Here is a 23343-nt window from a genome sequence, read left to right on the forward strand (position 1 = left end):
TATGTGCATGGAGGGCCTGTGGACGTGTGCATGTGAGGTACAGTATGTGCATGGAGGGCCTGTGGACGTGTGCATGTGAGGTACAGTATGTGCATAGAGGGCCTGTGGACGTGTGCATGTGAGGTATGCATACCTCCCAAGTGTCCCTCTTTTGGAGGGACAGTCCCTACTTTTGACCCATGACCCATGTGTTTTGACCTAGGAATTAGATTTGCATTAAAAAACCTTCAATGTTGCTTTAGAAAGTGTCTGGTTTCTTACTGTATAATAGACCCAATCTTGCATATTATTCCATCATGTGGTGCAAGCTGGATCCTAAAAATTGTTATACTCACATGAATCATGTGACATTATGGCCGCTGTCACACATGCAGACTCATTGAGTTCTATGGCCCCATACACACATCTGTAGGTGTTTCTGATCCATTTGGGGACATGATCCATGCTGCAACAAAACGATGAAGCCATTGTGCGTCTGTGTCACCTATATGACAGTGGGCACCTGCAATCCTGTCCGCAGTTTTGGGTCCGCAATTACAGACAGCGTTACTGATGTGTGAATGCGACCTAAGGATGCAGTCACACATACAGGATCTGCTGCAGATTTGCAGATATCAAAGTAACTAAATGCATCAATCTGCAGCAGATCTTGGATGTGTAAATGCATCCTTAAATTAAAAAGAAATGCCTGTAAAATTTCCCTAGCATGAACCACAGCTCTCCCTCTTTGGTCATCCAAAATGTTGGGAGGTATGGGTATGTGCATGGAGGACCTGTGGACGTGTGCATGTGAGGTATGTGCATGGAGGACCTGTGGACGTGTGTATGTGAGGTATGTGCATGGAGGGCCTGTGGACGTGTGCATGTGAGGTATGTGCCTGAAGGGCCTGTGGACGTGTGCATGTGAGGTATGTGCATGGAGGACCTGTGGACGTGTGTATGTGAGGTATGTGCATGGAGGGCCTGTGGACGTGTGCATGTGAGGTATGTGCATGGAGGGCCTGTGAACGTGTGCATGTGAGGTATGTGCATGGAGGACCTGTGGACGTGTGCATGTGAGGTATGTGCCTGAAGGGCCTGTGGACGTGTGCATGTGAGGTATGTGCATGGAGGGCCTGTGGACGTGTGCACGTATGGTATGTATAGCTACAACTAAAATGATTCAAACCCCATTATAAATAAGATTTATGTGTAGAAGGTGTAAAAAGCAGATGTATAGCATGCTAATAGCTGCCACTACTGACATCTCCAAACAATTCATCCCCTGACAGGCGTCTTTAGTACATGGTTCAGCCCCTTTAGCTGCGACGACCCGCTGCACCTGTATTGTATAGCCAGACGTCAGCTTTTGGTTGTAGATCCTCATCATGGGCAGTGGCCTCCAGTTTACTTGTACTCTTAGCTGTGGCCGTCCCCCCGGCTGTGACAGCCATGTTTCACTGTAGGCAGAGTGTTCTTCTCAGGGTACACTTCGTTTTTCACCCGCCATGTTTCACTGTAGGTAGAGCCTTCTTCGCAGTGTACGCTACCTTTTTCACCCGCCATGTTTCACTGTAGGCAAGGCATTCTTCTCAGTGTACACTTCCTTATTCCCCTTCCATGTTTCACTGTAGGCAGGGCGTTCTTTTCAGTGTATGCTTCCTTCTTCCTCCTTCAGACATTCTGCCGATCCAAAGGCCCCCCCAAAAATTACAATTTTCTGTCATTGCTCTACAGACCAGAATGCCAGGTTTCCATTGTCAGAGAATGGAGGGCAGCCGTAGAGCATCACTGAAGCCCCGCCATGTTTTACTGTAGGCAGGGCGTTCTTCTCAGTCTACACTTAATTCTTCCTCCTCCAGACATACTGTTGACCCTTACCGCCCCCCCCATAAATAAATAAGGTCAGGCCCATCCACAATTATCATTAAGTGCTGACTGTGGCCTGCAGCATGCTGTGTATAAGTGTCCTCCAACACATCAACCTGAAATTACAGTCTTCTGAACAGGGTAGTGCTGAGGAATCACTTCTTTCTAGTAGTGATGCAGTGAGATGTGAGGAAGGATTGTAGACAGATTATTTACTCAACTAGCCTTCCGCTGCTGTATAGAATTGTCCTAAGTTACTTTACTATTGGGATCACGACTGGTTGGCTCCCAGGAGGGGGTTTAGTTGTATAGCAACAAACTGCTCACGTTATTTAAGCAGCAATGTTTACTATGAGATACAGTTTTTTGCTAAATAAGTGACATGATTCCCTGCATCCGGCCTTAAGCCCTTGCAGGTCCCAGAATTGTAATGAGGTTATGATGCCTTTGACCTGGCCTGAAGCCTGTGAAGGTCCCAGAATTGTAATGAGGTTATTATAACTTGGACCTGGCCTGAGGCCTGTGCAGGTCCCTAAATTGTAATGAGGTTATGATGCCTTGGACCCGGCCTGAGGCTTGTGCAGGTCCCTAAAGTGTAATTGAAGTTATGATGCCTTGGACCTGGCCTGAGGCCTGTGCTGGTCCCTGAATTGTAATGAGGTTATGATGCTTTGGACCCGGGCTGTGCAGGTCCCTGAATTGTAATAAGCTTATGATGCCTTGGACCTGGCCTGAGGCCTGTTCAGGTCCCTGAATTGTACTGAGGTTATGATGCCTTGGACCTGGCCTGAGGCCTGAGCAGGTCCCTGAATTGTAATGGGGTACTTGTACAACTTTCTCTCAATGCTTCAGACATCATTCCTTAGGAATTTAGCAGGATGACTAGTTTATTACTGTAGTCCACATGTTATCTCCTTGTGGTCCCCGGTAGGGTGTGGCCTATCTATGGGGTAGAGGATACAGAAAATCCTTCATGCCTCCTAACTAACTGGTCTAAATCAGTTTCTCTCTTGCTGAGAGGGACGCTGATCTACAGACGCTCCTCAAACACATACTCAAGTAGTATGTTCTACAATGTAAAGTATACTGTATGTACCCATGTTAGTAAATGGGGATCCACACTCACATGCACTTACAGGTTTCACCACTAGGTGTCAGCATAGTAGTGAAGTTCAAATGTACAGTACAGTATACACTCATATGTGACTAGTATATGGTAAATTACATAAGGAATACCACAGTCACCATACTGCAACCAACACCTAAGGAAGCAGGATCTGTACTGGGACACCGCGGAGGCGCTGTTGGTAAATTAAATACCAATCATGTTACAGCTGATTACTGGGGGTCCCAACAGGAAGACACTGTGATCATCTTATTTTCAATAGAAATTCTCCAAAGTGGAGAACCCCTTAAGCATGTATTAGTCTGAAGCCAAACACATGAAATAGCTGCTATGTGCACCCCCGATCAGCCAGCAGCAGCGTCTCTTTAACCCTCCCATAGACATGTGGAATAACTGAGCAGGTGGGAACACCTTCAGAAAAATCCAGATGTAACTCAGTTTCCAGATTGGTAAGATAAGTTAAAGTGGCAGTAGGGTGCACCCCAGTGCGTAGTTATGCAATACGGATACACTCGATACTATGAGTTTTGGAGGATTTTGCCTTGAAATTTGGTGAGAAATATTTTTCTGTTTCTTTAGTTTAATAACTGGTGCATAGTGTCGATTATTACTGAGAATTAGAGGATGGCTGAGTATATGGGTATATGTGTTACTATATGTGTGTAGTACAAAATGGATATGCCAGCTAGTCCATAGTTGCATATAGATATATGTGCATTGTTGTGTATATTGGTGTATATCCATGTGCTTTGTTCTGTATGTGTATATTTGTCTGTATCCATCTGTATTGTTTTGTATGTGTATATAGATGAGCATTGTTGTATGCGTGTATATTTGTCTATATATATGAATTTTTGTATATGTTTACATTTGTGTATATCCATATGCATTGTTGTGTGTGTTTAAATTTGTCTTTATATATGTGTGCTATGTATATAGATGAGCATTGCAGTGTATGTGTATATCCATGTGCATTGTTGTTATGTGTATATCCATGTGCATTGTTGTGTATGTGTATATCAGTGTGCATTGTTGTGTATTTGTATTTTTGTATGTGTATATATATATATATATATATATATATATATATATATATGCATTGTTGTGTATGTGTATATTTGTCTATATATTTGCATTGTTGTGTATCTGTATATCCATGTGCATTTTTGTGTATGTGTATATTTGTGTATATCCATGTGCATTGTTTTGTATGTGTATATATGTATGTATATATGTGTGCATTGTTGTGTATGTGTATTTTTGTATGTATATAGATGTGCATTGTGTATGTGTATATCCATGTCCATTGTTGTGTATGTGTATATATATATATGTTTGTATATATGTGTGCATTGTTTTGTATGTGTATATATGTATGTATGTATATAGATGTGCATTGTTGTGTATGTGTATACTTATATGTGTCCATGTGCATTGTTGTGTATGTGTATTTTTGTATGTATATATGTGTGCATTGTTTTGTATGTGTATATATGTATGTATGTATGTATGTATATATGTGTGCATTGTTTTGTATGTATATATGTGTGCATTGTTTTGTATGTGTATATATGCATGTATATATGTGTGCATTGTTTTGTACGTGTATATATGTATGTATATATGTGTGCATTGTTTTGTATGTGTATATATGTATGTATATATGTGTGCATTGTTTTGTATGTGTATATATGTATGTATATACATGCACATAGTTCCTCCATTCTTCTTGCCTCATATATGTGTTGTGCTGTTTTCTAGGTTACATCGCTCCATTGATCATTGGGATTCAGCTCTGGCAGCGCCCGGGGCACCCGTCTACCTGTCACCTCCTCACTTCCTGGCCGTCTCTCTACCTCCCGCTCACCTCTCTCCTCCCCGTCCACTGTCTCTCCTGTCAGTCTGCCCCTCTCTTCCAGTGTCCTTCCCCTTCACATTCTCTGTGTCCTCTCTCACCCTCCCCTTCACCATCTCTCTCCACCCTCCCATTCTCTCTCCACTCCACAGTGCTCCCAGGCCTCCAACATTCCTCAGTGTCTGGCCATGGCTGGCCTCATGCCCAGGATGGGGGTGGCGCGGGGGGTGGGGGGGACACGCCTTTATCCCCACATGGCACTGGATGGGTGACCCTCCCTCTTCCAGATTCCCTTAGGAGAGGGGGTATGTTGCATCTCAAAGGGGAAACCTACACCCCCTCACCCTTCAGGAAACCACACGTGGCAATGGGTATTACCCTTTCCCTGACACAGCACCCAGGCACATTAATGTATTTAACCCCTTCTTTGTACTGTAACCGGAGATGCTGAGCAGGTCGGTGATGAGCGATGGGTTAATGGTGCGATGTGCCGCAGATCTGTGACAGGCCTCAGTATGTTAGTCCATGCATATCGTTCTAATCGACTTCTTCTCTCTATCCAGGACAGCTGGGGGTGCTCCGGGTGTAGCCATTGATCATGCACTCACTGGACGAGCCCCTGGACCTCAAGCTCAGTATCTCTAAGCTGCGGGCAGCAAGAGAGAAGAGAGACCGCAATGGGGGGAGCACTAGGAAGAGTTCTGTGCACCATGAACTGATGATACGGGACGATGGGACGACTGTTATCACCCCTATCTGCCCCTCACCCCCACCAGGTATTCTGCATCCCAGTATTTGCCCCTCACCCCCACCAGGTATTCTGCATACCGGTATTTGCCCCTCACCCCCACCAGGTATTCTACATCCCCCTATCTGCTCCTCACCCCCACCAGGTATTCTGCATCCCCTATCTGCCCCTCACCCCCAACAGGTATTCTGCATCCCGGTATCTGCCCCTCACCCCCACCAGGTATTCTGCATCCCCCTATCTGCCCCTCAGCAGGTATTCTGCATCCCCCTATCTGCCCCTCAGCAGGTATTCTGCATCCCCCTATCTGCCCCTCAGCAGGTATTCTGCATCCCCCTATCTGACCCTCAGTCCCACCAGGTATTCTGCATCCCCCTATCTGCCCCTCAGCAGGTATTCTGCATCCCCCTATCTGCCCCTCAGCAGGTATTCTGCATCCCCCTATCTGCCCCTCAGCAGGTATTCTGCATCCCCCTATCTGCCCCTCAGCAGGTATTCTGCAACCCCCCTTTCTGCTGTACGCCTCTCTGATGACTTTTACCCTGTATAGATGCCAGTTTTTTATTTGCCGTGCCAAATCTACTGGTCACCTGCCCCTATATCCAGACGGTGAACCTCCACCACAGTCTTGGTTTTCCGGTTAACCATTGCCTTTCTTTTTTTTCCACTACAGGGTTCCTGCCACGTTTTCGGGAGGTGGACAGCCCCCCATTCTCTACTCCACCAATTGTGGACCTCAGCCTCTCCCCTCCTTCTGGTATGGACTCCCCGAGTCGCGCATCTATGTCCCCTGAAAGGGTGACTGGTGGGGACACTCCATTGGTGAGTCTTTTACCCCCACAATTTACTTAAATGTCTGTTTTATGCAATACCTGCCCCAACCTCTAGGAGGTAGACTTTGCAATCCATACTAAGGAGGTTGTGTTCTGTGTATGAAAACCTTGCTTTAGGTATCAGGGCCCTATAGCCAAACTTGGAATTGGTCCCCACTCCACCATGACCAGGATTAGCAGGATTATCAATTGGAGACCATTACACACAGGGCAAAGGGTCCTCTTACATTCAGTGCTATTCGGCCAAGTGTGGCTGAAAACAAGTGGCAGATCGGGTGCAGTCAGTAGTTCTGCCAAAGTTACAGTAGAGTTGGGGGGCCCAAGCTTGGTGAAGTTAATCCACCCCTGGGTGCAGTGCCCTTACAAGGTACAACAAATCACACAGTCGGGCCGCACAAGTGATGTCTGTACTATTTGTGCGGCCATTAACATTCATTGTTTTCAGGCCAGCATCTCCTGTTTACAGAGAGAGAGGAGCGGCCCATGCTATACTAAGAAGGATCATTAGCGATAATCGGCCCGTGTAAAATGGCCTTTAGACAAACAACAGTGTCATAGTACAGGGATAATACACCCAGTGATGTCACAGTACAGGGATAATACACCCAGTGATGTCACAGTACAGGGATAATACACCCAGTGATGTCACAGTACAGGGATAATACACACAGTGATGTCACAGTACAGGGATAATTCACAGTGATGTCACAGTACAGGGATAATACACCCAGTGATGTCACAGTACAGGGATAATACACCCAGTGATGTCACAGTACAGGGATAATTCACAGTGATGTCACAGTACAGGGGTAATACACAGTGATGTCACAGTATAGGGATAATACACACAGTGATGTCACAGTACAGGGGTAATACACACAATGATGTCACAGTACAGGGATAATACACAGTGATGTCACAGTACAGGGATAATACACACAGTGATGTCACAGTACAGGGATAATACATACAGTGATGTCACAGTACAGGGATAATACACACAGTGATGTCACAGTACAGGGATAATACACACAGTGATGTCACAGTACAGGGATAATACACACAGTGATGTCACAGTATTGGGGTAATACACACAGTGATGTCACAGTACAGGGATAATACACGCAGTGATGTCACAGTACAGGGGTAATACACGCAGTGATGTCACAGTACAGGGATAATACACACAGTGATGTCACAGTACAGGGATAATACATACAGTGATGTCACAGTACAGGGATAATACACACAGTGATGTCACAGTATTGGGGTAATACACACAGTGATGTCACAGTACAGGGATAATACACGCAGTGATGTCACAGTACAGGGGTAATACACGCAGTGATGTCACAGTACAGGGGTAATACACACAATGATGTCACAGTACAGGGATAATACACAGTGATGTCACAGTACAGGGATAATACACACAGTGATGTCACAGTACAGGGATAATACATACAGTGATGTCACAGTACAGGGATAATACATACAGTGATGTCACAGTACAGGGATAATACACACAGTGATGTCACAGTATTGGGGTAATACACACAGTGATGTCACAGTACAGGGATAATACACGCAGTGATGTCACAGTACAGGGGTAATACACGCAGTGATGTCACAGTACAGGGGTAAAACACGCAGTGATGTCACAGTACAGGGGTAATACACACATTGATGTCACAGTACAGGGATAATACACACAGTGATGTCACAGTACAGGGGTAATACACAGTGATGTCACAGTATATGGATAATACACACAGTGATGTAACAGTACAGGGATAATACACAGTGATGTCACAGTACAGGGGTAATACACAGTGATGTCACAGTACAGGGGTAATACACACAGTAGTGTCATAGTACAAGGATAATACACACAGTGATGTCACAGTACAGGGATAATACACACAGTGATGTCACAGTACAGGGATAATACAAACACAGTGATGTCACAGTACAGGGATAATACATACACAGTGATGTCACAGTACAAGGATAATACACAGTGATGTCACAGTACAGGGATAATACATACACAGTGATGTCACAGTACAGGGGTAATACACAGTGATGTCACAGTATAGGGATAATACACAGTGATGTCACAGTACAGGGGTAATACACAGTGATGTCACAGTACAGGGGTAATACACACAATGATGTCACAGTACAGGGATAATACACACAGTGATGTCACAGAACAGGGATAATACACACAGTGATGTCACAGTATAGGGATAATACACAGTGATGTCACAGTACAGGGGTAATACACAGTGATGTCACAGTACAGGGGTAATACACACAGTGATGTCACAGTACAGAGATAATACACACAATGATGTCACAGTACAGGGATAATACACACAGTGATGTCACAGAACAGGGATAATACACACAGTGATGTCACAGTACAGGGATAATACACACAGTGATGTCACAGTACAGGGATAATACATACAGTGATGTCACAGTACAGGGATAATACACACAGTGATGTCACAGTATTGGGGTAATACACACAGTGATGTCACAGTACAGGGATAATACACGCAGTGATGTCACAGTACAGGGGTAATACACGCAGTGATGTCACAGTACAGGGGTAATACACGCAGTGATGTCACAGTACAGGGGTAATACACACAGTGATGTCACAGTACAGGGATAATACACAGTGATGTCACAGTACAGGGATAATACACACAGTGATGTCACAGTACAGGGATAATACACACAGTGATGTCACAGTACAGGGGTAATACACACAGTGATGTCACAGTACAGGGGTAATACACAGTGATGTCACAGTACAGGGGTAATACACACAGTGGTGTCATAGTACAGGGATAATACACACAGTGATGTCACAGTACAGGGATAATACAAACACAGTGATGTCACAGTACAGGGATAATACACAGTGATGTCACAGTACAAGGATAATACACAGTGATGTCACAGTACAGGGATAATACACACAGTGATGTCACAGTACAAAGATAATACACAGTGATGTCACAGTACAGGGATAATACACACAGTGATGTCACAGTACAGGGGTAATACATACAGTGATGTCACAGTACAAAGATAATACACAGTGATGTCACAGTACAGGGATAATACACACAGTGATGTCACAGTACAGGGGTAATACACAGGGATGTCACAGTACAGGGATAATACACACAGTGATGTCACAGTACAGGGGTAATACACACAGTGATGTCACAGTACAGGGGTAATACACACAGTGATGTCACAGTACAGGGGTAATACACACAGTGATGTCACAGTACAGGGGTAATACACACAGTTATGTCACAGTACAGGGGTAATACACACAGGGGTGTCATAGTACAGGGATAATACACAGTGATGTCACAGTACAGGGGTAATACACAGTGATGTCACAGTACAGGGATAATACACAGTGGTGTCATAGTACAGGGATAATACACAGTGGTGTCATAGTACGGTGATGGGAAACATAGTCCTTGTCATAGTGCAACCATATCTACTCAGTGATTGTACAACACAAGAATAATTTTAAAAAATGATGTCACATGCAGGTGTCATGCACACAGTTACATCATAGAACAAGGATCATGTAATGATGTTACAGGAATAATACAGGCAGTGGGGTGTCCATGACGCTTCATTAGAAAGTTGGGGTCATGTTTGATTTTCCCTCCCACCTTCCACACATTTGTCTGATAGACATGGGGGCACTATAGCCGCTGCTGTGCCCGCCACCCTGCTAGTTATACCCAGGCCGGCTCTGAGTGTATATATGTATGTAAGAAGGGAGGACAGATCTAGCTCATGGCTCTTCCACTTTCTTGCACATCAGCTTTGTAGGCCTGGAAGACATGCACATCTCACTCCCTGCAGATGTGTTGTATGTTAGCAGCGACATTTCATCCGTCTTCAGTGAATGACCCCCGGCTCCTCCATGTCTTCCTCATTTACATCTTGCTGCTTCACTTCAACCTGTAATGTCTTGTGTTCCCCAGGACACTCCTTCCCTGCGCTGCAGGGGGGACACCGCTCCCAGTCCCTTCCAGTTCTTCCTGCCTCTTGGCTCCGGTCTACAGCTGCCCCCATCCATGTTTCTGACCCCGCCAAAGGAGAAGCGTCTGTCCCTGGAGTACACAGAACAGAAACAGCTGGTGTGTCAGTGGGCCAAGGTAATGGTCACCCATCTAGGGATTAGTCTAGGCATTCTGTACTATCAGATATCAAGATGTCCTAATGACCAGGGGCATAACTACCACCTTAGCAGCCATAGCAGCCGCTATGGGGCCCACCACATCAGGGGGCCCATCCCTGCAATACACTACCAAGGGAGATGCCTACCATGGGGGACACTATGTATGGGGGGATACGAGGGGACATGCCTACCATGGGGGACACTAGGGGAGATGCCTACCATGGGGGACACTAGGGGAGATGCCTACCATGGAGGACACTAGGGAAGATGCCTACCATGGGGGCCACTAGGGGAGATGCCTACCATGGGGGACTTTAGGGGAGATGCCTACCATGGGGGCCACTAGGGGAGATGCCTACCATGGGGGACACTAGGGGAGATGCCTACCATGGTGGACATGGGAGATGGCTACCATGGGGGACACTAGGGGAGATGCCTACCATGGTGGATATGGGAGATGGCTACCATGGAGGACACTAGGGGAGATGCCTACCATAGAGGGCACTATCTCCTGGGGTCATACCAGGGGAGATACCTAATATATGCTATCTAATGGGTGGAGGGCTATTAAACAGGGTGATTACCTACAGTGGGATGAGGAGGGGGTCCAATCAAAAGTTTGCTGTGGGACCCAGCCCTATCTAGTTACACCCCTGCTGATGACATCTCTAGTCTATATGTCCTATTAGGATCTATGAACAGCATAGAAAGGGGTTCTCCACTAGGGACCTCCTCTATAGATCAGAACGGAGTAGATCCTGTTCTGGTAGACTCTATCATATTACATAGTGGCAGCAAATGCGTGGGTGGCCTTAGAAAAATGTGCATTACTTATTATTGGACACTGATGCGATGCATTTACAAACCGCAGTGCACTGCATTGCAAAATGATTGTTGATGTTTTTCTGTATTGGAAATTAAAAGGAAAAAAATATCTAGTATCAGAAAGGGAAACAGATTTGTAAATTACTTCTATTTAAAAAATCCCAAGTGTTCCAGTACTTATCAGCTGCTGAATGTCCTGCAGGCAGTGGTGTATACTTTACAGTCTGACACAGTGCTCTTTGCTGCCACCTCTGTCCATTTCAGGAACTGTCCAGAGCAGGAGAGGTTTTCTATGGGGATTTTCTACTGCTCTGGACAGTTCCTGATATGGACAGATGTGGCAGCAGAGAGCACTGTGTCAGACTGGAAAGAATAGGAAATTCCTCTAAATCAGAGCTTTAGAGATGGTGCTTGAATTAAAGGAATTCTTTATAAATCGGGTGCGTAGTATATTGTAGTAACTGAATGCAGCCAGCAGGAGACAGTCTTTTAATAAGAATATATTAGAGTACTAGGTACATGGGGCAGCAAGTTTCCCCTCTAGGATCATACATGGGTGAGACCTATAGGGGCTCCCCTAAAACACCCAATCCCTACACATGTAGTATATACATAGCACAGCAGCATTCCACCTCTCCTGCCCCCATACATCATTCCTCACTTAGTTTCACCTTTGACCTGTGACTTTTTCAGTGCAACCGCCTTTTTGAGTTATTGCAAGAGTTGGTGGATCACGTTAATGATTTCCATGTGAAGCCAGAAAAGGATGCCGGATACTGCTGCCACTGGGAGGGATGTGCCCGCCGGGGAAGAGGATTCAACGCAAGGTAAGACGGAATTCATCAGACAAGGGGAAGGTACTGACATTTAGGAGAATGCTGCAATACCAGACTCAGCCTGTGGACAAGGGGGGCGCTGTTTATGGAAAATAAAATATGTATACAGTTTAGACCAGGGGTAGGGAACCTTGGCTTTCCAGCTGTTGCAAAACTACAACTCCCATCTTGACTGTCCAGGCATGATGGGAGTTATAGTTTTGTAACAGCTAGAGAGCCAAGATTTCCCACCCCTGGGTTAGACCAACATGTGGCCTCCCGGCTGCTGCAAAACTACAACTTCCATCATGCCGTAGGCTGTCAGGGCATGATGAGAGTTGTAATTTTGCAACAGCTGGAGAGCCATACATTAAGGAGCACTGGTTTATATGATAATCTGGGAGCTGTACACAAACTTTTTGCTACAGTGAAGGCAGCCTGTACAGGTTTGCAAGCTCCATTTGTAGACAGCAAGTCTAGATTTTGTAAATGGGGTTAGATTAAACAGGTTTTCAAAATTTTCGCTGCCCCCCGGCGATCTCATGATCAGCCCCCGACTCCTTTGTTTCGAATAGAGTTTAGAATATAATCCTGTGGATTGGGGACACGTAAATTGTTATCGGAAAACCCCTTTAAGTTATTTTAAAATGTAGACTAATTTGAAGGGCTTGTCCAGGAAAAGAAAAACATGGCTGCTTTCTTCCAAAAACAGCGCCCTGCCTGCCCATGGGTTGTGTTTAGTATTGCAGCTCAGCTCCATTGTAAATAGGGATAAGCTGTAATTCCACATACAACCTGTGAACAGACGTGGTGCTGTTCTTGAAAGAAGGTAGTCGTGTTTTTTTATTCCTGGACAATCCCTTTAAGTTAAAAGAAGAGCTGAGCAAACTCTGATCTATCCAAGTAGGTGGGTGCAAACCTGGGGCTGGCAATCTATTCAGAGGACAGGGATTCTACTCCATCTCATCCTACATTTTGCCATTTTGCTTTGTTTCTTCTCCACAATGGTGGTCTACAACCTGTCGGTCCTCAGCATACAAAACAGCTTGCTGTCGGGGCATGCTGGGGGTTGTCACAGGGTGGAGGCCAGGCCGGACAGTAGAATATATAATCCTGCATAAATCACTTTATGTCTCCTGTACCCGCAGGTATAAGATGCTGATTCATATTCGCACCCACACCAACGAGAGGCCGCACTGCTGCCCGACATGTCACAAAAGCTTCTCACGGCTGGAGAACCTGAAGATACACAACCGGTCACACACAGGTACGGGTCATGCCGAGCGGCTCCATATCACAGCGTGGGAGACATTTATATCTGTACTTTCTAGAGAGGATTCATACTGGTCATTATACCCTAATATTGTGTAAGTCTCCTCCTGCCTGACCCATAAGGCTGGACCCCATATCCCTGTGATGTCTCCTGTGGTATTAGCATCCTGTAAGGTGAGGACCCTATATCCCTGTGATGTCTCCTGTGGTATCAGCATCCTGTAAGGTGTGAGGTGCGGACCCCATATCCCTGTGATGTCTCCTGTGGTATCAGCATCCTGTAAGGTGTGAGGACCCCATATCCCTGTGATGTCTCCTGTGGTATCAGCATCCTGTAAGGTGTGAGGACCCCATATCCCTGTGTTGTCTCCTGTGGTATCAGCATCCTGTAAGGTGTGAGGTGCGGACCCCATATCCCTGTGATGTCTCCTGTGGTATCAGCATCCTGTAAGGTGAGGACCCCATATCCCTGTGTTGTCTCCTGTGGTATCAGCATCCTGTAAGGTGTGAGGTGCGGACCCCATATCCCTGTGATGTCCCCTGTGGTATCAGCATCCTGTAAGGTGTGTGGTGCGGACCCCATATCCCTGTGATGTCTCCTGTGGTATCAGCATCCTGTAAGGTGTGAGGACCCCATATCCCTGTGATGTCTCCTGTGGTATCAGCATCCTGTAAGGTGTGAGGACCCCATATCCCTGTGATGTCTCCTGTGGTATCAGCATCCTGTAAGGTGTGAGGTGCGGACCCCATATCCCTGTGATGTCCCCTGTGGTATCAGCATCCTGTAAGGTGTGAGGACCCCATATCCCTGTGATGTCCCCTGTGGTATCAGCATCCTGTAAGGTGTGAGGACCCCATATCCCTGTGATGTCTCCTGTGGTATCAGCATCCTGTAAGGTGTGAGGTGCGGACCCCATATCCCTGTGATGTCCCCTGTGGTATCAGCATCCTGTAAGGTGTGAGGACCCCATATCCCTGTGATGTCCCCTGTGGTATCAGCATCCTGTAAGGTGTGAGGACCCCATATCCCTGTGATGTCCCCTGTGGTATCAGCATCCTGTAAGGTGTGAGGACCCCATATCCCTGTGATGTCTCCTGTGGTATCAGCATCCTGTAAGGTGTGAGGTGCGGACCCCATATCCCTGTGATGTCCCCTGTGGTATCAGCATCCTGTAAGGTGTGAGGTGCGGACCCCATATCCCTGTGATGTCCCCTGTGGTATCAGCATCCTGTAAGGTGTGAGGTGCGGACCCCATATCCCTGTGATGTCTCCTGTGGTATCAGCATCCTGTAAGATGTGAGGACCCCATATCCCTGTGATGTCTCCTGTGGTATCAGCATCCTGTAAGGTGTGAGGTGCGGACCCCATATCCCTGTGATGTCACCTGTGGTATCAACATCCTGTAAGGTGTGAGGACCCCATATCCCTGTGATGTCTCCTGTGGTATCAGCATCCTGTAAGGTGTGAGGACCCCATATCCCTGTGATGTCTCCTGTGGTATCAGCTTCCTGTAAGGTGTGAGGACCCCATATCCCTGTGATGTCTCCTGTGGTATCAGCATCCTGTAAGGTGTGAGGACCCCATATCCCTGTGATGTCCCCTGTGGTATCAGCATCCTGTAAGGTGTGAGGTGCGGACCCCATATCCCTGTGATGTCCCCTGTGGTATCAGCATCCTGTAAGGTGTGAGGTGCGGACCCCATATCCCTGTGATGTCTCCTGTGGTATCAGCATCCTGTAAGGTGTGAGGTGCGGACCCCATATCCCTGTGATGTCCCCTGTGGTATCAGCATCCTGTAAGGTGTGAGGTGAGGACCCCATATCCCTGTGATGTCTCCTGTGGTATCAGCATCCTGTGAGGTGTGAGGTGAGGACCCCATATCCCTGTGATGTCTCCTGTGGTATCAGCGTCCTGTAAGGTGTGAGGACCCCATATCCCTGTGATGTCCCCTGTGGTATCAGCATCCTGTAAGGTGTGAGGACCCCATATACATGTGATGTCTCCTGTGGTATCAGCATCCTGTAAGGTGTGAGGACCCCATATCCCTGTGATGTCTCCTGTGGTATCAGCATCCTGTAAGGTGTGAGGACCCCATATCCCTGTGATGTCCCCTATTTTTATTTTATTATTTTATAATATAGATAGAAGAGCCATTTTCCTTTGCTCCGTGCTCCAGTTCTGATGCTGACATTGTAGACACTTTTCTAGGTGGATGAGGTCAGGATGGACGCAATGTCCTTGGACATTTTGGTCGGTACTGACCACTAGAGATGATCGAACAGCGCTGATGTTCAGGTTCGTTCGAACTCAAACCATCGGCATTTGACTCCCGCTGCCTTCCTGTTCTGTGAGGAAGGTGGAGACAGCCCGAGTACCGCCTGGAAAACAGGGATACAGCCTAGGTAATAGGCTGTATCCTTGTTTTCCAGGCGGTACTCGGGCTGTCTCCACCTTCCCCACGGAACGGAAAGGCAGCGGGAGTCAAATGCCGATGGTTCGCGTTCGAACGAACCTGAACATCAGCGATGTTCGATCATCTTTACTGACCACTACCCACCAGGAGCACCTAACAAGCCACTGTGGAAATCATCTTACCCAGTCATCTACACATCACTGTCTTCCTGCGTCTGACACACCGGCCCAGATGTACTAAGATTCTCTGGTCTTCAAAATGACGTCACGTTAGGGTTAACGTTTCTCATCCCATGAGATTTATCATCTGATTCCGGCTTGGTGTATTTTTATGGTTTTTCACTTAGGCCTCTGTTTGCACCAATGTTTGCACCAATGTGATAACAAATCAATTTAAAGTTGGTCAGAAAAGTGCAAACACCAGAATCTATAGTGTAATAGCCTGTAATATATGTAAGGGGAACGCAGCCAATAGCAAGACTAGTGTTAATGCTTTTTTTGGCTTTTATTTGTATAACGGTAACTGATTCCGCAGCACTTTACATAGTCAGTCAATTTAGTCAAACTACTGGTGAGCGAACTTACCGAACTGTTCAGGTTCGGCAATGTTCTTTGACTTTGAAAAAGTTGGATGTAGCCCTAGGGAGAACTGGAAAACATGCATACAGCCATAGGCCATGTTCACACAACGTGAAACACCAGCCGTTCTGTGACCTGGCGGGGTCACAGAACGTCCGGTGGTAGAGAACATCATCTTGGTCCGTACTGCAGTACCGGACAGATGATCATCATTTGCGCTGAATTAGGATGCAGGCACACCCGTGTGCCGCACTCTCCATCGTGTGACCTGTCAGGCCTGTGCGACCGCTATTTAGTGAATAGCGGCCGCTCAAAATTGACATGTCAGTGTTTTGTACGGCCGCTAGCGATGTATACACATAGTATACACTCCGGACGGGATCCCATAGACTGCAGGAAAACGTAAATTTCCTATTAACCACGGCTGTTGTTGAAAATCGGCAACAACTGCCATGATTCCATGAATAATAGGAAACTAACGTTGTGTGAACGCGGCCATTGGCTGTATAGGCTGCGGAGCGTTCGGGTATGAAGAACATTGCAATCAGTTCTGCAAATCCACTCAACACTAATTACATCTGTTATTTCATATGATGTGTGCACTACAGGGCAATTTTTAGGCTATGTTCCCACACAGTATTTTTGCTCAGTATTTTTCAACCAAAACCGGGAGTGGATTGAAAACACAGAAAGGCTATGTTCACACACTGTTAAAATTAAGTGGATAGTGCCATTTAATGGCAAATAATGGACATTACTTCAAAACAACTACATTTCAACAGTGTGTGAACGTAGCCCTTTTGTGTTTTCAATCCACTCCCGGTTTTGGTTGAAAAATACTGAGCAAAAATATTGTGTGGGAACATATCCTTACATTGAAAATATTGCTGTATTTTTACCCCAAAATTACTGCTGTATTTTTGGTATTATTTTACTGTCTGTGAACATAGCCTTGGCCTGTCTTCCCACATTCGCAGTTTTGTTGTGTTTCTTTTGTTACAATACAGCCTAAGGCTATGTTCACACTACGTAAGTTTGTTACAACGTTATTACTATGGAACTAACATAGTGCTGCCTTCTAAGGAATCCCGGCCGTAGTGTATACACATGGTATACACTCCGGCCAGGATCCCTAGCGGTGCAGCAAGAAATTGACATGTCAGTTTTCTGCAGCCACTATTCACTGAATAGAGGCCACAGAAAACCCTGTCAGTGCACACTATGGAGCGAGCAGCTCCGGACGCACACTCCATTGTGTACAGTGGGGAATTCTGATGCAGGCCAGTTATGATCAGCGCCAGTGAAGATCATCCGGCCGTTACTGCAGTAACGGCTGGGATGATCTTCTCCGACACCGGCCGTTCCGTGACCCAGCCGGGTCACGGAACAGCCAGTGTCTTACTACGTGGGAACATGGCCTAACTGACCATCTGGGCTTTGCCATGTCATCAGCTTTACCAGGCTTCATCAGAACATTTATGACAGAAAAAGAAAAACACCCGCAATGAAGCCTGGTAAAGCTGATCACATGGCCGAGCATAGACAACAGGACAACATATTAGTTGTCACTTTTAGATTAGATTATTGAATACTGATTGTGGAGTTCCCCATATGTTATTTTTTTTTTCATATGAATCCAACTTATGTCTCACAAAGGTTTTATCCTGTGGCCTCCTTTATGCGTTTCGCTTCCATTTTGTGTGACCTTGTTTTGTTGTCCATTTTTGCAGGTGAAAAACCTTACATGTGTCCCTACGAGGGCTGTAACAAGCGATACTCCAACTCCAGCGACCGCTTCAAGCATACGCGCACCCACTACGTGGACAAGCCCTACTACTGCAAGATGCCCGGGTGTCAGAAACGCTACACGGACCCCAGCTCTCTACGCAAGCACATCAAGGCACATGGCCACTTCATCTCACATCAGCAACGCCAGTTATTGAAGATACACCAGCCACCCAAACTACCATCAGCGGGGGATAGCAGCTATGCAAGTGGCGCCCAACTCATTATTCCCAACCCAGCAGCCATCTTTGGCAGTCAGACCTTGCCAATCCCCTTGGCACCAGGACCATTGGACCTCAGCTCATTGGCTTGCAGCGGTGTAGCATCAGCTCTGGCAGGGTTACCCAATCCCATGTTGACACTTGCAGGGTCCCCGCTCAACCTGGCCAAGGGCTCCTTGCTGTCCCAGGCCTATTCTGCAGCAGGTCTCGGCTTGCCTTTAGTCTCTCTGGTTTCAGCAGGAAAATCCGAAAATGACAGGAGGCCTAAGGCTCAAAGGTCAGAGAGCGACGAGAGGACTGAAGGGTCAAAAATGAGGCCTAGTTCAGCAGATGCACTGTCTCTGCTCCCCAGCGGGGTCTTAGATCTCTCTCCTGGCATGGGCTCAGATTCTCTATTGCCAGGATGGGTGGTCATCCCCCCAGGATCCGTGTTACTAAAACCAGCAGTGGTCAACTGAGAAGGCCGTGCCCCTGTAACTTTCCACCTGTGCCCACTAAACCTTCACACACAACAGGGGGCGCCTCCTTGGCAGATGAGGTGTGACCCAATGACATTCCTAACCCTGTGACCCCCGCGGACCTCTTGCACAAGCACCAATACAGAGAATGTGTATTTTCTGCCTCGCGAACAGAGGCCAGACCTCCAAATCGCTGTCATCCCGGCATTCCCTGCAGAATTGCTTCTCCCTTTTTTTTTTTTTTGTACGTGGGACCAAAATGGCCAAACGCCAATGTGATAGAACGGTAGAGGAACTTTTTCCGCGGACTGATATATAGAATGAAGCACTTTGTGGTATTTGGAGGCCAGGTGGAGTTACGTTGTGATCTGCAGTCTTCTGTTTCTCAGAATTCACGAGAGAAGGTTGTTGTTCACCTTCTGAGAAAAGCAATAATAATGGAGATGCTCCGACCGAGCTGACTCTGCAATGACAAGAGGGAGAGGAGCGTGGCTAGTGTGGGATACAGCCGCTCTGCTATCCACCCTCCGATTCTCTGCGTACTCATCATCTCTTCTGTAGATCAGCTTTATGATGATGGCCTTTCACACGCTCAACCTTCTGCACCATCCTCATTCCAGAACTGTCCCCCTCTTGGACTTGTATGGCCCCCGATCTCTTATATCACATTCCGTTAGTCGATATTCTTTCTTTTTTTTTTGACACATACCTATGCACTAACTCGCTCTCTGCACTTTCCCATAATCCTATCTAGCAGCCCAGACTCCGCGCCGCACCGTTTCTTTACCACCACCATTCCCCTCCACTCTATAGATATCCTGTGACAACGCATTCAGGCACAATGAATGCCGCTTCTCTTTGCTTCTCCTCAGAGCGCGCAGAAAATTTGCTTTAAAAAAACCCAATGGAATCCATATATATCCCTCATTTACCAATGTGTGAGGAGGAGGAGGAGGTGGTTCTCCGCAGGCTCCGCCATTGATGGAGCAAACCAAGCTATGTTATAGACTGTGAGTGGTGTGTGAGTTCGATGCTTGCTGGTATCTCTTGACTTAACATTTAGAGGTCCTCTAGTCCATGGTTGGGGGTTGAGGCAGGAGAACAGTCTGGAGTTAAAGGGGAAGTCTGATTTTCCAAAATTAATTAGTAGATTTCTTCACTATTTGCTCTGACATGTCCCTGCACTACAAACAGCCCATTGGTTTCTATGTAATACCTACTATCCCCTGTGGTGACGCCGTAGGGAAATTAAACACTTTCTAGCAGGTTCCATGCAGCTGATCGCTGGAGATCCAAGCATCAGGGGACCCTTTTGACAAAAAGGGATTGTCCACTCAGGACTGAAAGACAGCGCCACCCCTGTCCTCAGTCACAGTGTGGTATTGCAGCTCAGGTCCACTGAGCTGAGTTGTAATACCATATGGAATCTGAGTATAGGGGTGGCACTGTTTTTATTTTATCTTGAAGAATCCAGGACAACCCCTTGAAATGCTGCAGAGTTGTAGCAAAATTTTAATTTCATTGAAGCTAATTGGGAAAATCCCAAGTTTCGGAATTGCAACATCTCAGATTGTGGCTCGTATTTTACTACTTCATTGTAGAGGGATGAAGTACAGGGTGGAATTTGCTGCAAAATTTGTTACACTTGGTCGATTTGTCAAAATTTGTGTGGAAATCCAGTCAACTTTTAAGTGGTTGTACCCTTAAAGGGGTTAATCAGGATTCTTCCATAAACAGCGCCATGCCTGTCTTCAGGTTGTGTCTGGTATTACAGCACACCTCCATTAAAGTGAATCTTGCATTTCCTGAACAGAGGAGGCGCTGTTTCTGGGAATAAGGAAGGCAGACCCTTTTCTGTGGCACTTGAACTTTTCCTCCCAGGACCTTCGTGACAGGCGTCACGTCTGCTCTCTGAAGTCAAATTCGTCACAGTAGGGAATGAAAACCTTCCTGGCCCTAGAAGCAGCAATCAGCCTGTGTGCGTCACCCGCCGACCCCATACATTCCATATACGTTGTGTCTGTGGGTATAAACCAGCACACATGCAGCCGCAGCACATTCCACATGGCCTCTACCCTCTGTAGTTTCCATGTTATACATGGAAAAGACGCCCCTTCCCCCGAGAATACCCCACTAACTATAATGTAATTTTATTTATCTACAGTTCCCCTTTAAGGTCATATACTATGAAATTAGAAATATGTCTGTTTGCCAGAAATAGTGCCACTCTAGGATGTGCACAGTACTGCAGCTCACTCCTATTGAAGTGAATGGTGCAATACCCAACACAGCCTATAGATAAGAGGGGCGCTGTTGCTGGGAGGACTAAATAGACCAGGGATGGGGAACCTTCGGCCCTGCAGCTGTTGCAAAACTACAATTCCCATCATGCCTGGACAGCCAAAGCTTTGCTTTGGCTGTCCAGGCATGATGGGAATTGTAGTTTTGCAACAGCTGCAGGGCCGAAGGTTCCCCATCCCTAAAATAGACCCTTTTATTCTAGTCTCATTCCAAACCCTTTTAGCCTTTGCAAACTGAGCATCAGCTCCTTGGTTAAAGGGGTCCTCCTGCATCACTGTTCTCGGCTCTCAGGGGATCATGGGAGTTGTAGTAGTTGTAGCCACATTATAGGTAACGCAGTTTTAAATTCTCATCTCATTATTAGTATTGACACGACAGATCCTTGTATCAGTATTTCTATTCCAGCCGACCATTGCCGTACATGAATCACCGTGTTGGAGTACAGCAGATAAACGTAATCCTGAGTTCAAAGGGAGTGATGCTCTGTGTGGCCCTTGGCTACTGGAGTAATGATCTGCAGGCAGCCACATGAAGTGCCTTCTGTATCACAATGAACCTCCCTTACCCCTCTCCCCATGTGTCTTTAACTCCTCATTGTCCAAGTGAAGACAGCTCTTGCATCGGTGTGAGTGGGAGATCCTGAGTGACTGCGACATGACGAGACCGCCCCCTTGAGTGCGGAGATTGTCCAGTGAGCTCCGTATGGGGCAAAGCTGCCAACGAGATGCTTCCCTGCGTTGGGGGCATTTATTCAACCATTAAAAGAAACAATAAAAAACAAAAGCAAAGAAAAAAGTGTCCGAGTTTCTTCTAGCTAAAAAGTTGCATGGCCAAAGATTGCTTTGTAAAAGTTTAAATCTCGGCACTCACCATTTTCATGCTTCCAGAAATCTTTATTATAGAAAATTCATCAAATTTTTACCGCTGTAAAAATTTGATGAATTTTCTATAAAAAAGATTTCTGGAAGCATGAAAATGGTGAGTGCCGAGATTTGAACTTTCATGATGCTATAGGAATTTTTTCCTACTACGAGCACCACCCTCGACACCGACGTGCCGCCCAAAAAAAGAATTTCAAAGATTGCTTTGTGGCGCTGCAACATCACAGCTAATGAAAAGGAGCGAGGTCGTGTAAGGCTAGGTTCACACTGCGTTTTTGCAATCCATTTTTTTTCCGATGCATTTGTGTGTATCCGTTTTTCCATTGTAAAAAAAAAACTGATCCGTGTTTTATTTGACAGACACAAAAACGTAGCTGACACTACTTTTGTGTCAGTTAAAAAAAACAGATCTGTCTTTTTTTTTTTACAATGGAAGTCAATGGAAAAACGGATCAAAACGGATGCACACAAATGCATCTGTTTTTTTCATCGGATTGCAAAAACGCAGTGTGAACCTAGCCTAACCAGCAAGTGATGGATTTCTGACAACTGTCAGGCTGCGGTTACAACACAGGCTCATGCACTTTTATTAGCTGCAAGTCTGCACAATCTTTAAATGTTGATGTGTGGCCCTAACCTTAAAGGGAATCTGTTGGTGTACAACAGAGCTAGTCTCCGCCAGTGAAATATTATATGGATTTAGGGTCCATTTAAATGTAAAGATTATCTGCCAAAGTCAAAAAATGGATTTAAAAAAAAGAGCTTTCCTTTATGACCTGCTCTCTGTTTATAGCCTGTTTCTGGCTTTGGCTTCAAATCTTTGACAGATAATCTTTCTGTGTATATGGACTCTAACAGATCCTTACCTGTAACAGCACCTTGTAACATTATCAGACAAATAGTTTAAAGGGATCTATTTAAAAGGGTTTTTTATCACACTCAAAAAACTTTAAGGAGAAGTCTGGTGAAAATGTTTTATTAAAGTATTGTATTAGCCTCCAAAAGTTATAGAAATCACCAATATACACTTATTACGGGAAATGCTTATAAAGTGCTTTTTTCCCTGCACTTACTACTGCATCAAGGCTTCACTTCCTGGATAACATGGTGATGTCACTTCCTGGATAACATGGTGATGTCACGCCTGACTCT

The 23343-nt window shown here is 46.0% G+C and overlaps 1 protein-coding gene across 1 annotated transcript in view; it reads left to right on the plus strand.

Moving 5' to 3' along the window:
* Window positions 1–21373, plus strand: part of GLIS2 (GLIS family zinc finger 2) — a 36962-nt gene extending 15589 nt beyond the window's left edge. The window contains exons 2-7 of the mRNA XM_069984119.1: window positions 5393–5605; window positions 6251–6399; window positions 10445–10618; window positions 12160–12293; window positions 13430–13548; window positions 18276–21373. Coding sequence (XP_069840220.1) covers window positions 5428–5605; window positions 6251–6399; window positions 10445–10618; window positions 12160–12293; window positions 13430–13548; window positions 18276–19009 — 1488 coding nt within the window. The 5' untranslated portion in view covers window positions 5393–5427 and the 3' untranslated portion in view covers window positions 19010–21373. The remainder of the gene's footprint in view (window positions 1–5392; window positions 5606–6250; window positions 6400–10444; window positions 10619–12159; window positions 12294–13429; window positions 13549–18275) is intronic.
* The last annotated feature ends 1970 nt before the right edge of the window (window positions 21374–23343 follow it).

The sequence above is a fragment of the Dendropsophus ebraccatus genome, chromosome 9 (genome assembly GCF_027789765.1).
Source record: "Dendropsophus ebraccatus isolate aDenEbr1 chromosome 9, aDenEbr1.pat, whole genome shotgun sequence".
NCBI classification, from domain to species: domain Eukaryota; kingdom Metazoa; phylum Chordata; class Amphibia; order Anura; family Hylidae; genus Dendropsophus; species Dendropsophus ebraccatus.